General features: G+C 44.7%; 1 protein-coding gene across 1 annotated transcript in view; it reads right to left on the reverse strand.

Moving 5' to 3' along the window:
* LOC126199030 (uncharacterized) overlaps positions 1-15467 on the reverse strand; it is a 152703-nt gene that overhangs the window by 109413 nt on the left and 27823 nt on the right. Inside the window, exon 2 of the mRNA XM_049935731.1 lies at positions 11627-11784. Within this exon, the coding sequence (XP_049791688.1) occupies positions 11627-11784 (158 nt within the window). The remainder of the gene's footprint in view (positions 1-11626; positions 11785-15467) is intronic.

Consider the following 15467-nt stretch of genomic DNA (forward strand, 5'->3'; position numbering starts at 1 on the left):
TAGCAGCAGCTATTTTAACAGTAGCTATGCTGTATGATTGTAAATAGTCCTAGTATTCATTTCGGTCAATCTTCGAGCCACAGCTGTGGGTTAATAAAAGTCATCTTCCATGTCTACATAAACCCCAACGAGCTCAATTGTACGAGGGTTGTTCAATAAGTAATGCCCCACATTTCTTTTCTCAGCAAATAACCGTTCGCCAACGTTTTGGAGGAGCATCAATTCCCTGCTGGTAAAAGCTCTTGTCCCGTAGGCGTAGCCATGTTTTCACTGCATGACTGACACTGTGGTCATCTTCAAAGTGTGTTCCCCGTAGAGAATCTTTAAGCGGCCCAAAGTGATGGAAGTCCGAGGGCGCCAGGTCTGGACTGCAGGGTGGATGAGGCAATGATGTCCAACCCAATTTGGCGATTTGGTCCCGGGTTCTCAGACTTGTGTGTGGCTGTGCATTATCGTGTTGGAGCAAGATTTCTGCTGGATTCTTGTCCGATCGAACACGTCGGAAACGGTTCTTTAGTTTATTCAGAGTCTTAACGTATGCCTCTGAATTGGTAGTTGACCCTCTTGGCATCACATCCACGAGAATGACGCCATCACAATCCCAGAAGAATGTCACCATGACTTTTTCAGCAGAGGGTTTCTTTTGTGGTGAATGAGGATGATGTCATTCCATGGAATGCCTTTTTGTTTCTGGCGCAAAGTGGTGCACCCAGCTTTCGTCCCCCGTAATGATCCGTGACAGAGAGACCTCTCCGTCGATCTCAAAACGCTCCAACAATTCAGATGAAATGGCATTTTTTTGAATCTTGTAGTCCATTGTGATCGTTCGTGTAACCCATCGTGAGCACCTATTTGCATATCCGAGAGTCTCGATCATTGCAGAGGCACTTCCAATGCTTACCGACAACTGTACAGCCAATTGTCGAGTTATGATGGGCCGTTCGGCACGAATAACGGTGTCACGATTCAGCTTGGCTGGAGCAGCGGCTGTGACAGGACGTCCCTAGCGTGGCTGATCATCGAGCTCTGTTTCCGCATTTCCTGAGGCTGTAACTTTCTTTACCCATCGCCAAACTGTACTCCTATCAACCGCAGCGTCACCATACATTGCACACAAACGTTTATGGATGTTCACCACGGTTTCTTATTCTGCACACGAGAATTCAATAACAGCACGCTACTTGTAACGTGAGCCGTACGTAGACGCCATTTTGACCTTGTACTACGGTTCTACCATCTGCCAGAAGGGTTCGAAACTTCACCAACGCACAGAACAAACATCAAATGTGAGGCACCAACAATGACGTTTGTCTATGTATATTAATAACTTTTTTTTAATGAGGGGGATTACTTGTTGAAAGACGCTCGTATCACGTCCGCTAACGTATGCTGCCAGTGGATTACACTCTTCCATTTCTTCATGCCAATACGTGTTGCCCGGTTATGCTTAAGACACGTCCATACTATTAGGCGTGAGATTATCACTACGGCTGTCACTCCGCCGCCGACAGTAGGTGATTCATTGCTATGGGGTTCGTTAGAAATCCTGTCTCCAGAGACGGTGGGTTCACTGTCTACCTCTCGTGTTTGGTTGAGTCATTTTTTCTCCGATTCTTCATGCCTTTTCTTCAGGAGTTGCCGCCATTTCTTGGTCATGAACGCCTTCTTCTTTATCATCCGCCCATGCTTGCGAATTTTTGGTTTTCCGTGTTCCTTTTTTCCCCTTCGATGCGTCCGTAAGTTGGTTATTCGTGTTTGCTGCACCTTATTATGATGTTTTACCCCCCCCCCCCCCAAACCCCCCCCCCCTCCCCCGCCCCCAACGAACCATGTACCTTGCCGTTGGTGGGGAGGCTTGCGTGCCTCAGCGATACAGATAGCCGTATCGTAGGTGCAAATACAACGGAGAGGTATCTGTTGAGAGGCCAGACAAACATGTGGTTCCTGAAGAGGGGCAGCAGCCTTTTCAGCAGTTGCGGGGGCAACAGTCTGGATTATTGACTGATCTGGCCTTGTAACACTAACCAAAACGGCCTTGCTGTGCTGGTACTGCGAACGGCTGAAAGCAAGAGGAAACTATAGCCGTAATTTTTCCCGAGGGCATGCAGCTTGACTGTATGGTTAAATGATGATGGCGTCCTCCTGGGTAAAATATTCCGGAGGTAAAATACTCCCCCATTCGGATCTCCGGGCGGGGACTACTCTAGACGACGTCGTTATCAGGAGAAAAAAAACTGGCGTTCTACGGATCGGAGCATGGAATGTCAGATCCCTTAATCGGGCAGGTAGGTTAGGAAATTTAAAAAGGGAAATGGATAGGTTAAAGTTAGATATAGTGGGAATTAGCGAAGTTCGGTGGCAGAAGGAACAAGACTTTTGGTCAGGTGAATACAGGGTTATAAATACAAAATCAAATAGGGGTAATGCAGGAGTAGGTTTAATAATGAATAAAAACATAGGAGTGCGGGTAAGCTACTACAAACAGTATAGTGAACGCATTATTGTGGCCAAGATAGACACGAAGCCCACGCCTACTACAGTAGTACAAGTTTATATGCCAACTAGCTCTCCAGATGACGAAGAGATTGAAGAAATGTATGATGAGATAAAAGAAATTATTCAGATAGTGAAGGGAGACGAAAATTTAATAGTCATGGGTGACTGGAATTCGATAGTAGGAAAAGGAAGAAAAGGAAACGTAGTAGATGAATATGGATTGGGGGTAAGAAATGAAAGAGGAAGCCGCCTGGTAGAATTTTGCACAGAGCATAACTTAATCATAGCTAACACATGGTTCAAGAATCATAGAAGAAGGATGTACACATTGAAGAAGTCTGGAGATACTAACAGGTTTCAGAGAGATTATATAAAGATAAGACAGTGATTTAGGAACCAGGTTTTAAATTGTAAGACATTTCCAGGGGCAGATGTGGACTCTGACCACAATCTATTGGTTATGAACTGTAAATTTAAACTGAAGAAACTCCAAAAATGTGGGAATTTAAGGAGATGGGACCTGGATAAACTGACTAAACCAGAGGTTGTAGAGAGTTTCAGCGAGAGCATAAGGGAACAATTGACAAGAATGGGGGAAAGAAATACAGTAGAAGAAGAATGGGTAGCTCTGAGGGATGAAGTAGTGAAGGCTGCAGAGGCTCAAGTAGGTAAAAAGACGAGCGCTAGTGGAAATCCTTGGGTGACAGAAGAAATATTGAATTTAATTGATGAAAGGAGTAAATGAAGCAGGCAAAAAGGAATACAAACGTCTCAAAGATGAGATCGACAGGAAGTGCAAAATGGCTAAGCAGGCATGGCTAGAGGAAAAATGTAAGGATGTAGAGGCTTATCTCAATACGGGTAAGAGAGATACTGCCTACAGGAAAATTAAAGAGACCTTTGGAGAAAAGAGAACCATTTGTATGAATATCAAGAGCTCAGATGGAAACCCAGTTCTAAGCAAAGAAGGGAAAGCAGAAAGGTGGAAGGAGTATATAGAGCGTCCATACAAGGGCGAGGTACTTCATGGCAATATTATGGAAATGGAAGAGGATGAAGATGAAGATGAAATGGGAGATACTGCGTGAAGAGTTTGACAGAGCACTGAAAGACCTAAATCGAAACAAGACCCCCGGAGTAGACAACATTCCATTAGAACTACTGACAGCCTTGGGAGAGCCAGTCATGACAAAACTCTACCGTCTGGTGAGCAAAATACCCTCAGACTTCAAGAAGAATATAATAATACCAATCCCAAAGAAAGCAGCTGCAAAATATTAACGCGAATTCTTTACAGACGAATGGAAAAACTGGTAGAAGCGGACCTCGCGGAAGATCAGTTTGGATTCCGTAGAAATGTTGGAACACGTGAGGCAATACTGACCTTACGCTTTATCTTAGAAGAAAGATTAAGCAAAGGCAAACCTACGTTTCTAGCATTTGTGGACTTAGAGAAAGCTTTTGACAATGTTGACTGGAATACTCTCTTTCAAATTCTGAAGGTGGCAGGGGTAAAATACAGGGAACGAAAGGCTATTTACAATTTGTACAGAAACCAGATGGCAGTTATAAGAATCGAGGAACACGAAAGGGAAGCAGTGGTTGGGAAGGGAGTGTGACAGGGTTGTAGCCTCTCCCCGATGTTATTCAATCTGTAAATTGAGCAAGCAGTAAAGGAAACAAAAGAAAATTCGAAGTAGGTATTAAAATCCATGGAGAAGAAATAAAAACTCTAAGGTTCGCCGATGACATTGTAATTCTGTCAGAGACAGCAAAGGACTGGGAAGAGCAGTTGAACGGAATGGACAGTGTCTTGAAAGGAGGATATAAGATGAACATCAACAAAAGCAAAACGAGGATAATGGAATGTAGTCGAGTTAACTCGGGTGATGCTGAGGGAATTGGATTAGAGAATGAGACACTTAAAGTAGTAAAGGAGTTTTGCTATTTCGGGAGCAAAATAACTAATGATGGTCGAAGTAGAGAGGATATAAAATGTAGACTGGCAATGGCAAGGAAAACGTTTCAGAAGAAGAGAAATTTGTTAACATCGAGTATAGATTTAAGTGTGATTTCTGAGAGTATTTGTATGGAGTGTAGCCATGTATGGAAGTGAAACATGGACGATAAATAGTTTGGACAAGAAGAGAATAGAAGCTTTCGAAATGTGGTGCTACAGAAGAATTCTGAAGATTAGATGGGTAGATCACATAACTAGTGAGGAGGTATTGAATAGAAATGGGGAGAAGTTTGTGGCACGACTTGACCAGAAGAAGGGATCGGTTGGTAGGACATGTTTTGAGGCATCAAGGGATCACGAATTTAGTATTGGAGGGCAGCGTGGAGGGTAAAAATCGTAGAGGGAGACCAAGAGATGAATACACTAAGCAGATTCAGAAGGATGTAGGCTACAGTAGGTACTGGGAGATGAAGCAGCTTGCACAGGATAGAGTAGCATGGGGAGCTGCATCAAACCAGTCTCAGGACTGAAGACCACAACAACAATAGCAAATGATGTTTTGTGGATTCCTCCAATTTTCCTGTTACACTGTCTGACAGTTCTGCCATCCGTGATATCGTCGACGTTCGTTGATTTTCTTCCTGGCCTTCCGTGGCGTGTCACGTAGTTTCTGTCGTCCCTTCTACACCTTTTCTGTCAGGTTGTGCGTTATTTTTTCAGTTCCGTGATGGGCAGTCCTGCGCTTTTCGTTTCCTTTGGTGGAACTTTCTGTTGATTGCCGTCGGTGATTCAATGTCTTGTGCGGACTTCCGTTCATTATTTGGAGCTACGGTCATATCGTTGTTGTTCGCGCTGCTCTGCGCCATATTTGCACTGCTGCCTCGTTGTTTTTCACGAAGACGATCTGAAACTATTCTATCCTTCTGGATCGGTCTTTTCCATTCGTGCGCTGTGTTCCACGTGGCCCGCAGTGTCGTGAATAACTGCCTCTGATGTAGCTGGAGCTGAACGAACTGCTGCGACGCAAGTTACCGGTAGCTCTGACACGGTTGTTGTGCCACTCGGCAACATGTGTCTCTCTAACCTACCCTAGCAATGTTACGGGGGAAAGTGGGCATATTGTTTAACTTGGCATCCGAACCACGTGTCATTCCTGGTTCAAATGGCTCTGAGCACTATGGGACTTAACTTCTAAAGTCATCAGTCCCCTAGAACTTAGAACTACTTAAACCTTCCCATGTAATGCCTCTTTTAGTGCAGCAAACAAATGGAAATCACTAGTTGCTAAATCAGGACAGTAAGGGGGATGAGGCAGTAGCTCCCAGACCATTTTGTCGACTGTTTCACGGGTTCGTTGAGCAATATTATGATCTGCATTGTCTTGCAGGAGAATCACACCTCTCCTCTAAGATCTACGACGTCTCTCTCTCTCTCATTCCTGGCTTTACCTCGTTTAAAAGCAAATCCGAGTAGTACTGGCTGTTCATTGTACGCTGCTCTTCGAGATAACCACTAAGGCAATCGTAAAATGCGTTTTAGACAGGTACGTGCCGAGTAAAACTGTGAGGGACGTGAAAAACCCACCGTGGTTCAACAACAAAGTTAGGAAACTACTGCGAAAGCAAAGAGAGCTTCACTCCAAGTTTAAACGCAGCCAAAACCTCTCAGACAAAGCTAAATGATGTCAAAGTTAGCGTAAGGAGGGCTATGCGTGAAGCGTTCAGTGAATTCGAAAGTAAAATTCTATGTACCGACTTGACAGAAAATCCTAGGAAGTTCTGGTCTTACAGCATATCCAGACACTCCGGGATGATGACGGCATTGAAACAGAGGATGACACACCTAAAGCTGGAATTCTAAACACCTTTTTTCAAAGCTGTTTCACAGAGGAAGACCGCACTGCAGTTCCTTCTCTAAATCCTCGCACAAACGAAAAAATGGCTGACATCGAAATAAGTGTCCAAGGAGTAGAAAAGCAACTGGAATCACTCAACAGAGGAAAGTCCACTGGACCTGACGGGATACCAATTCGATTCTACACAGAGTACGCGAAAGAACTTGCCCCCCTTCTAACAGCAGTGTACCGCAAGTCTCTAGAGGAACGGAAGGTTCCAAATGATTGGAGAAGAGCGCAGGTAGTTCCAGTTTTCAAGAAGGGTCGTCGAGCAGATGCGTAAGACTATAGACCTATATCTCTGACATCGATCTGATGTAGAATTTTTTGCTCGCATATCATGTCATATCTGGAAACTCAGAATCTACTCTGTAGGAATCAACACGGATTCCGGAAACAGCAATCGTGTGAGACCCAACTCGCTTTATTTGTTCATGAGACCCAGAAAATATTAGATACAGACTCCCAGGTAGATGCCATTTTCCTTCACTTCCGGAAGGCGTTCGATACAGTTCCGCACTGTCGCCTGACAAACAAAGTAAGAGCCTACCGAATATCAGACCAGCTGCGTGGCTGGATTGAAGAGTTTTTAGCAAACAGAACACAGCACGTTGTTATCAATGGAGACACGTCTACAGACGTTAAGGTAACCTCTGGCGTGCCACAGGGGAGTGTTATGGGACCATTGCTTTTCACAATATGTATAAATGATCTAGTAGATAGTGTCGGAAGTTCCATGCGGCTTTTCGCGGATGATGCTGTAGTATACAGAGAAGTTGCAGCATTAGAAAATTGTAGCGAAATGCAGGAAGATCTACAGCGGATAGGCACTTGGTGCAGGGAGTGTCAACTGACCCTCAACATAGACAAATGTAATGTATTGCGAATACATAGAAAGAAGGATCCTTTATTGTGTGATTATATGATAGCGGAACAAACACTGGTAGCAGTTACTTCTGTAAAATATCTGGGAGTATGCGTACGGAACGATTTGAAGTGGAATGATCATATAAAATTAATTGTTGGTAAGGCGGGTACCAGGTTGAGATTCATTGGGAGAGTGCTTAGAAAATTTAGTCCATCAACAAAGGAGGTGGCTTACAAAACACTCGTTCGACCTAGAGTATTGCTCATCAGTGTGGGATGCGTACGAGATCGGGTTGACGTAGGAGATAGAGAAGATCCAAAGAAGAGCGGCGCGTTTCGTCACAGGGTTATTTGGTAACCGTGATAGCGTTACGGAGATGTTTAACAAACTCAAGTGGCAGACTCTGCAAGAGAGGCGCTCTGCATCGCGGTGTAGCTTGCTCGCCAGGTTTCGAGAGAGTGCGTTTCTGGATGAGGTATCGAATATATTGCTTCCCCTTACTTATACCTCCCGAGGAGATCACGAATGTAAAACTAGAGAGATTCGAGCGCGCACGGAGGCTTTCAGACAGTCGTTCTTCCCGCGAACCACACGCGACTGGAATAGAAAAAGGGAGGTAATGACAGTGGCACGTAAAGTGCCCTCCGCCACACACCGTTGGGTGGCTTGCGGAGTATAAATGTAGGCGTAGATGTAGATGTAAAAACTGGACCTTCAGCATCTCGAAATACCGTCAACATGACTTTTCCTGCTGATGTTTGGGTTTTGAATTTTTTCTTGACAGGTGAGTTAGTGTGTTTCCACTCCATGCTTTGTCTTTAAGATTCTAACTCATAATAGTGAACCCAAGTTTCATCACAAGTTAAAATTTTGTTGAGGAAGTGCACACTCTCAACCTTGTTTCCTTGTGTAGCCGCGCCAACTCCTTTGGGATCCATCTTGTACATGTTTTGCAGTACTTGAGCTTCTTACAGATAATGTTATGAACTGTACCAGTACTAACTTGAACCTTATCAACTATCATTTCCACAGTCACACGGTGGTCGGCACGAATAACGTCATGAATTCGACTTTCTAGTGACGGAGTTGAAACTGCAGCTGGTCGTCGAAAACGGTGTTCGTCAGTCACTGAGTCGCGATCATTTTTGAACTGCTCTACCCACTTGTAAAAATTTGCACGATTCATACAACTTTCACCATAAACTTAAGACATTCTGCAGTATATATTCACTGGTTTCTCGCCTTCAGCGAATAAAAAATGAATAACACAACGTTGTTCAACTGATGTGGACGTTTCAAGCGGACGCGCCATCGTGTAACGTATTTTTGAGTTTGTAAACTAAACTGTTGATACATCAACTGATCAGGGCTCATCCCAGGGACGCGAACTGAAAGCCATAAAAGTACCAAAGCTGCCCTACTAACAGTTTTTTCCCCCAGCCCAATTTGTCTCTTTAATTATTGAATGACCCTCGTAAGTATATATTTTCTCGAGAAAAATATTTTGAAATGTCTGGATGACACTTCTTCCCTATCCTTTCATTTCTCAGCAATGGGGACATTATATATCATACGACATTTTACAGGAACATTCATTGTGATGTAGTCCCAGTTGCCACGAGTAGTCCACTGAGTCTCGTGTGAAAGGGGTTTTAGTTTGAAAGTGCTCTGTCGTCATTAAAGACTTTGCATGATCGCGTTTGACACACATATCGCAGGTCTTCGATGACTACGTACACATTCTACAAACCACTGTGAAGGGCTTGGCAAAGAGGGATCCCGAGCTAGGCTTTCTTACCGCTCCAAGCGCGTATGCAGCGTGCGTTCTTCTTTTAGACGTCATCCTTCAGCTGTCCCCTCCCCCCCCCCCCCCCCCCGCAACCCCTTACAGGTCACGTGAAACGACGTGCCTCACAGACAGTTCACACGTTGCTGTCACGGAGCTGTTCACTGTGTGTGCATCTTGCCGCAGCCAGCAGTGTCGCTCGTCTGCCTCTGAAGATGCTACGAGTTGCGCCATGTCTGGTAACGTTCTGCTTTTATTGTTTCCGAGGAAAAGTTGGGTCTACATTTCTTTTGCGCGAAACTGCACACCAAACTCCACAATTCTGTGACAGTAATAGGGTCTTATGGATACCTGAACTTCAACATCTGTCGTTCTGGCTGTCTTCATAGCCACAAAGATGAAACCACGCTTCATCAGAGTAGAAACAAAATACTTTTGCGAATAAAATGCAAAAAGCGGTGACAGTAATGGAATCTTTTTGTTCCATCGGATTCTGAAAGTTCGTGCACAACGTGACTGCGATACGGACGAAATTTCAGCTTCTTTGTGTTTATGTGAAAACTGCCGTATGACATTCCAGTCTGCTGACACAGTTTTCGTGTCGACTACCTTGGTGAACGCAGCAAAGGTGCGCGGGTATTTTCCAATGAGGTATCCTTAACACAAAATTCCACATTCTTTTGCCGGCCGCTGTGACCGAGCGGTTGTAGGCGCTTCAGTCCGGAACCGCGCGGCCGCTACGGTCGCAGGTTCGAATCCTGCCACTGGCATGGATGTGTGTGATGTCCTTAGGTTAGTTACGTTTAAGTAGTTCTGAGTCTAGGGGACTGATGACCTCAGATGTTAAGTCCCATGGTTCTTAGAGCCATGTGAACCATTTTTTGAGAGACTACGAGTGAAACTTGATTTTTTAGGCAGCTTAGTGTCAGGAAAAGCCACCGTGAAGTCTTCCTCACATTTTAGGAAAGAATGCGATTTGAAGTAACTTTCAAGAATGAACACACATTCACCCTGTGAAAAAAACGGACATTTGTTCGCTCAAAAAATGGCTCTGAGCACTATGGGACTTAACTTCTAAGGTCATCAGTCCCCTAGAACTTAGAACTACTTAAACCTGACTAACCTAAGGACATCACACACACCCATGTCCAAGGCAGGATTCGAACCTGCGACCGTAGCGGTCGCGCGGTTCCAGACTGTAGCGCCTAGAACTTCTCGGCCACCGCGGCCGGCCTGTTCGCTCACAACTAACTCTAAAAAAATGGTTCAAATGGCTCTGAGCACTATGGGACTCAACTGCTGTGGTCATAAGTCCCCTAGAACTTAGAACTACTTAAACCTAACTAACCTAAGGACAGCACACAACACCCAGCCATCACGAGGCAGAGAAAATCCCTGACCCCGCCGGGAATCGAACCCGGGAACCCGGGCGTGGGAAGCGAGAACGCTACCGCACGACCACGAGATGCGGGCACAACTAACTCTGCAGTGACATCAAACGGGAGAGAAGCTGCTTTGATATCACGTGTTTTGAATCTCCCACAGTGCTATCCGATGTCAACATACTACACAAATATCGCCACCGGTGTGTAACTCAGTTTCTCACCATACTTTTTTATTTAGGGTTGCGTAACTTCTACCTACCCTGTATTTCAGGACTATTCACTTTATACTAATTGTGTAAACTTGTAAAGCACGGTTTCGCGGCATGTTTGGCTTCTATTTTAAAGAGCCTGCCAATTGAGATTTTTCAACATTTTCGTGGCCCTCCCCTGTGATTAGACCGTTGATATCGCCCTTTTTTTGTATGTGTATAATATACTCTCTTAGCCATATTTCATATATGTCTAACACACTCATGTAATATTCTAAGATTGGGCGCACAAATTATTTGTAAGCACCTTTGTAGACTGACTGCATTTTCCCAGTATTCTGACAATGAACCAAAGTCTACACCTGCCTCAACAACTGGGGCTGTTTGATCGTTCCAATTCACATGCCTACAGGTATTTGCATGAGTTGACAACTGTTCTAACTCATAGAACTTGTATTCATAGGATACTACTTTTTTCTTTGGTGAAGTTCATTATTTTACATTTATCGACATTTAAAGCATGCTGCCGATATTTGCACACACTTTGAACTATTATCAAGATCTAACTGGATATGTGTGCAACTTTTCTCAAGCAGAACTTCATTACAAACACCTGCGGCCTATGCGCAAAGTCTGTGATTATTATTAATTGAGTCGTGAACATCAATGGTGCTAACACATATTCGTGCGGCATACCTGAGGTTACTTCTTTCCATTCGAGATGATCCGACGTGTCCCCCTCCCCCCGCCCCCCCCCCCCCCAACCCCTACCGAAAAGTCTCGAATCCAGTCAAATTTTCTTTGATACCCCATATTATCCAACTTTTGGCAGTAAACATTGGCGTGGTAGCGAGTCAAGTGCTTTTCAGAACACGAGAAATACTGCATCTGCGCTACAGCATTGGACCGTGACTTTCAGAATGTCATGAGACAGAAGCGCAAGTTGGGTTTCGCATGATGGATGTTCGAAGCCGGGTGGCACGGAGGAGGTCATTCCGTGTCTCAGCTGAGCGTGTGTCGGGACTCACGTCGGGTCGGCCAGTCTGGAGCGGAGCCCGGGGAGGCGGCGCCGTCGCCGTCGCCGTCGGTGTCGCCGACGCCGACGGCCAGCCCCACGGTGAGGTCCCTGGAGGAGGGCTCCTCGGGGGGCGCGCGCTGGGCCGCCGGCGCCCTGCGGTACTCCGGCCTGCGAGAAACGAAAAAGTCGTCAGCGCCACAACTTCACCGTATCTCTATGGTAGCGTAAGGCCGTCGGCACACGGACCCTGCTGTCTAACGTTAATGTTGAGCGTGCCAAGTTGAACGTGCTGCTGAACGCTCAGGAACGATGCGACTTGTGCATGCGGTACGTGGGCCACAAAGTGGTAAACGCGATCGCAACGCACTCCAGCGGCAGTTGAGGGATGCTTCTAGTTCGTAAATCACACTCAACGGGCGAGCGTAAAATTTCCACGTTAGCTCTATTAAAACGCACATTTCCTCCTTCGTCCACGAAAAGGAAAGTACCATGTCCAGTCAATAAGGACAGAGGCTCATAAAAGTTCCATTACAAACAGTGCGCTACAAATTTGGAATGCTTCTCCGCATAAGATAAACATTATCTCATCATTCCCACATTTTAGTAAAATCACAAGGTCAGTCTAACTTGATAACTGTTCCTACCCAGTAGCAGAATCTTTGCAACATGTGAATCACGAAGCGTAAAAGAAAAAGGAGCAAAATATCTTTATACAAGTAGCACAAGCTGTCCTGTAGATTAAGCCAATCGAACAAAGTAACCCCTCAAAAAAGGAACTTATATTTACATAATATCAAATATTACAGTATATACTTATATTAAACTAATAATAAAGTGTCAGAACCTAATAAAAACGCGAATGTTAAGAAAAAAATTGGGAGTGTCAAGGTGCCAACCACCGCCGTCAATGCCATTCTTATTATGGACCAGTGATGCTACGCATTACGCTAAACCAACAACACACACACACACACACACAGTGCATCTAATCACATTATCTTAGCCCTTGCTGAAAACCTTAATCGTAGACATCTTACAAATTGAAATTTAAGTAATACAAATTGTACCAAGAACAATGCGTTTTGGGTGGATCTTCAGTGTGTCGCTGCCTTCAAATAGCCTACTCTCATAATACGCAAGTTACAACAATTGTTTTGCCACGAGTATGATGTTTCTCATTATTTTATTGGAACGAATCACACAGTTAACAACGGGTTTTCCAGTATTCTTAATTTGCTGGTGCTCAGAAACGGCATATATACATATAGGCTTGAAATGAACGCCAATATGGCGCCTCACAACTCTGTACTGAAGGGAGACGGCGTGCGTGTGACGTAGGTGGCGTTGTGCCATCTCATTGGTCAACGCTCAGACGCACGCTCAGAATATCTGATATGCCAGATATTGCTCTGCACTTTCGGAAAGACCCCCGAACGTGCTATTCCACGGTATGACGTCAGAAACTCGGCACGTTCAACGCTCAACGTTCGGATGCGCGGTCCGTGTGCCGACGGATTTAGAGCTATGGAAGCAACCACTGTCGGACTGCTGTTAGTTCTCTGCATCATTTGAATGGTATGCCATTACGAACACACAAGTCACTTTGTGGCCAGCAAAGATCCAAACGCATCTCCTCAACCCAGTACTATAGTTTTTATATATAAAATTGACGTTGAATAAGTAAGGCAACACTTTTATCTAGGCCAATTTTAGTTGAAAAAAAATGCGGTATTTGTTAAGGGACATCGTCGAATATTCGCACTTCAGCTCCTTTAGTTTCATGGTGTTGCAGTATATGGCGGCGCCACGCGCTGAAACGTCTTTATATAAATTTTCTACTTATATTTCTGAGTGAAACCGACGTACTGTCTCTTTGCTGGTCTTTATCATTTCAAATCTGACCTACAGAAATTGCCCTGACAAACAGAACTCAAACTTTTGGTATTCATTAATTACTCACAATATTCAACAGTAACGCGATCTGACCGTTTTCAAATTAACTCAAAAGAATGGCCCTGAATAAGAAGAAATCCTAACAATAACCTATACGTTTCCTAAGACACTTACCTCACAAAAAAATGTCATTATACGAAGTACAGTGATACAGCAAGCACCAATACAGCCAGCTCAGTAAAAGATTCTAACTATTGAAGGCTCTAACTACTGATAGGCATATGGTTAGGAAAGGAAAGATTTTGTTGCCAAGCAAACAATGTATTTTTACCTCAATAATGTGGTATCCAGTTATAAAAACATATAATCGTCCGTGACATCCAGTTCCAAAAATTATATAATCATGAGTAATATTTAATCTCCAAGTCGGACACGTCCAGATCGTCCGCTCGCGCTGATACTGCAAACCTCCAACACTGCTAATTATTAACCACTAACCAGCCTCACTGCTGACTAATCACATCCAACCTCAACCACTACTGGCTGTTCACCTCCAATTTCCATCCTGCTGGCGATTAACTTCCAACTGCCATCATCGCTGACTTCACTTCCAACTGCTAGTCCGACCAGCCACGGAGTGCGCACAGCGCTGCCAGAGTTACTAATGTAGAGCGCTACGTAGCGCTGCCAACATACAAACACATAAACAGCCTACGTACAACGTAGCCGCCAAAATGGGGCTTGTAAGTGAGGTCAGTTCCAAGTAGGGAGCTGTCATCGAGTTCCTTTTGGCAGAAAACCAGAGCATCGCAAATATTCGTAGGCGCTTGCAGAATGTCTACGGAGACTTGGCTGTGAAAGAAAGCAGCTTGAGTGGTTGAGTGAGGTGGTCGTTCTGTCTCCTACGTGTCGGCCGGCTGCACACAGCTGTGAATCCTGCAATGTTGGGACGTGAGGACACTCTCGTTCGAGGTGATCGACGGATCACAATGAAACAACCCACTGCTGAAATGGACGTCTGCTGCTTGTGGCGCCATGCTCGTCCACCAGTTGCGTAATCAAAGGCGTGTGTGCCCGTTGGGCATCCATCTGTTTCGCCCAATGGAGGATGCACTCCACTGGAAGTGGTATGTCAGTGATGCAGAGGTTATTGATGCAGCAAGGCGTTGGTTCCGACATCGACCAGTAGAGTGTTACCCCGTGCATATACAGGCCCTCCCACTGAGGTGGCGCAAGGCCGTATCATTGAAAGGAGATACTTTCAGTGCATTACTTATTGAACGCCCCCTCGTGTATATCTCAAAAAGGACTTTATGTGAATTTTTAAACTTGTATTCATACAGACTTCGTCGCGATGTCGTCTCAAAGGAAAATAGATCAAGTTTTGGCTCATATTGCACAGTGACGCTGGTAGAGAATCGCTCCACTGCAAGCGCTAGCGGCAATCGCAAAAAAAGCCTTTACCGGCCCCGGGCGCGGTCGCTGTGTGTTTTCGCGTGAAGAGTCGGAGTGTGCGACAACTGTGCAACGTATTTTTCGTACAAAACGTGGTAAAGATCCTCCCAGCAGGCATACTATTAACGAGTCGCGTAAGTATTTTGTTGAAACCGGATGTTCAGCAAGACATAACAAATCTTAAGGTCATTACCTATGTGTCTTTCAGTGTCGTAGATCAAGTGAGAAAAGAATCCACCTGGTATGCTTCTCAAGAGATGGACGTCACACATATGACTGTTTAGTATCTGTTATAAAACGATTGCATCTCGAACCATACAACTTTACAGTGCTACAAGAACTAAAAAGACACTGACAGGATTGTTTGCAAGGACTTTTGTAAAGCAATGTTACACCGATTGGACGAAGACGATGATTTCATTGGAAAGATTATCTTTTGTGATGAGCTGACTTTCCACTTAAGTGGTAAAGTTAAAAAAGTACAATTGTACAATTTGGGACAG

The sequence above is a fragment of the Schistocerca nitens genome, chromosome 8 (genome assembly GCF_023898315.1).
Source record: "Schistocerca nitens isolate TAMUIC-IGC-003100 chromosome 8, iqSchNite1.1, whole genome shotgun sequence".
Lineage (NCBI taxonomy): Eukaryota > Metazoa > Arthropoda > Insecta > Orthoptera > Acrididae > Schistocerca > Schistocerca nitens.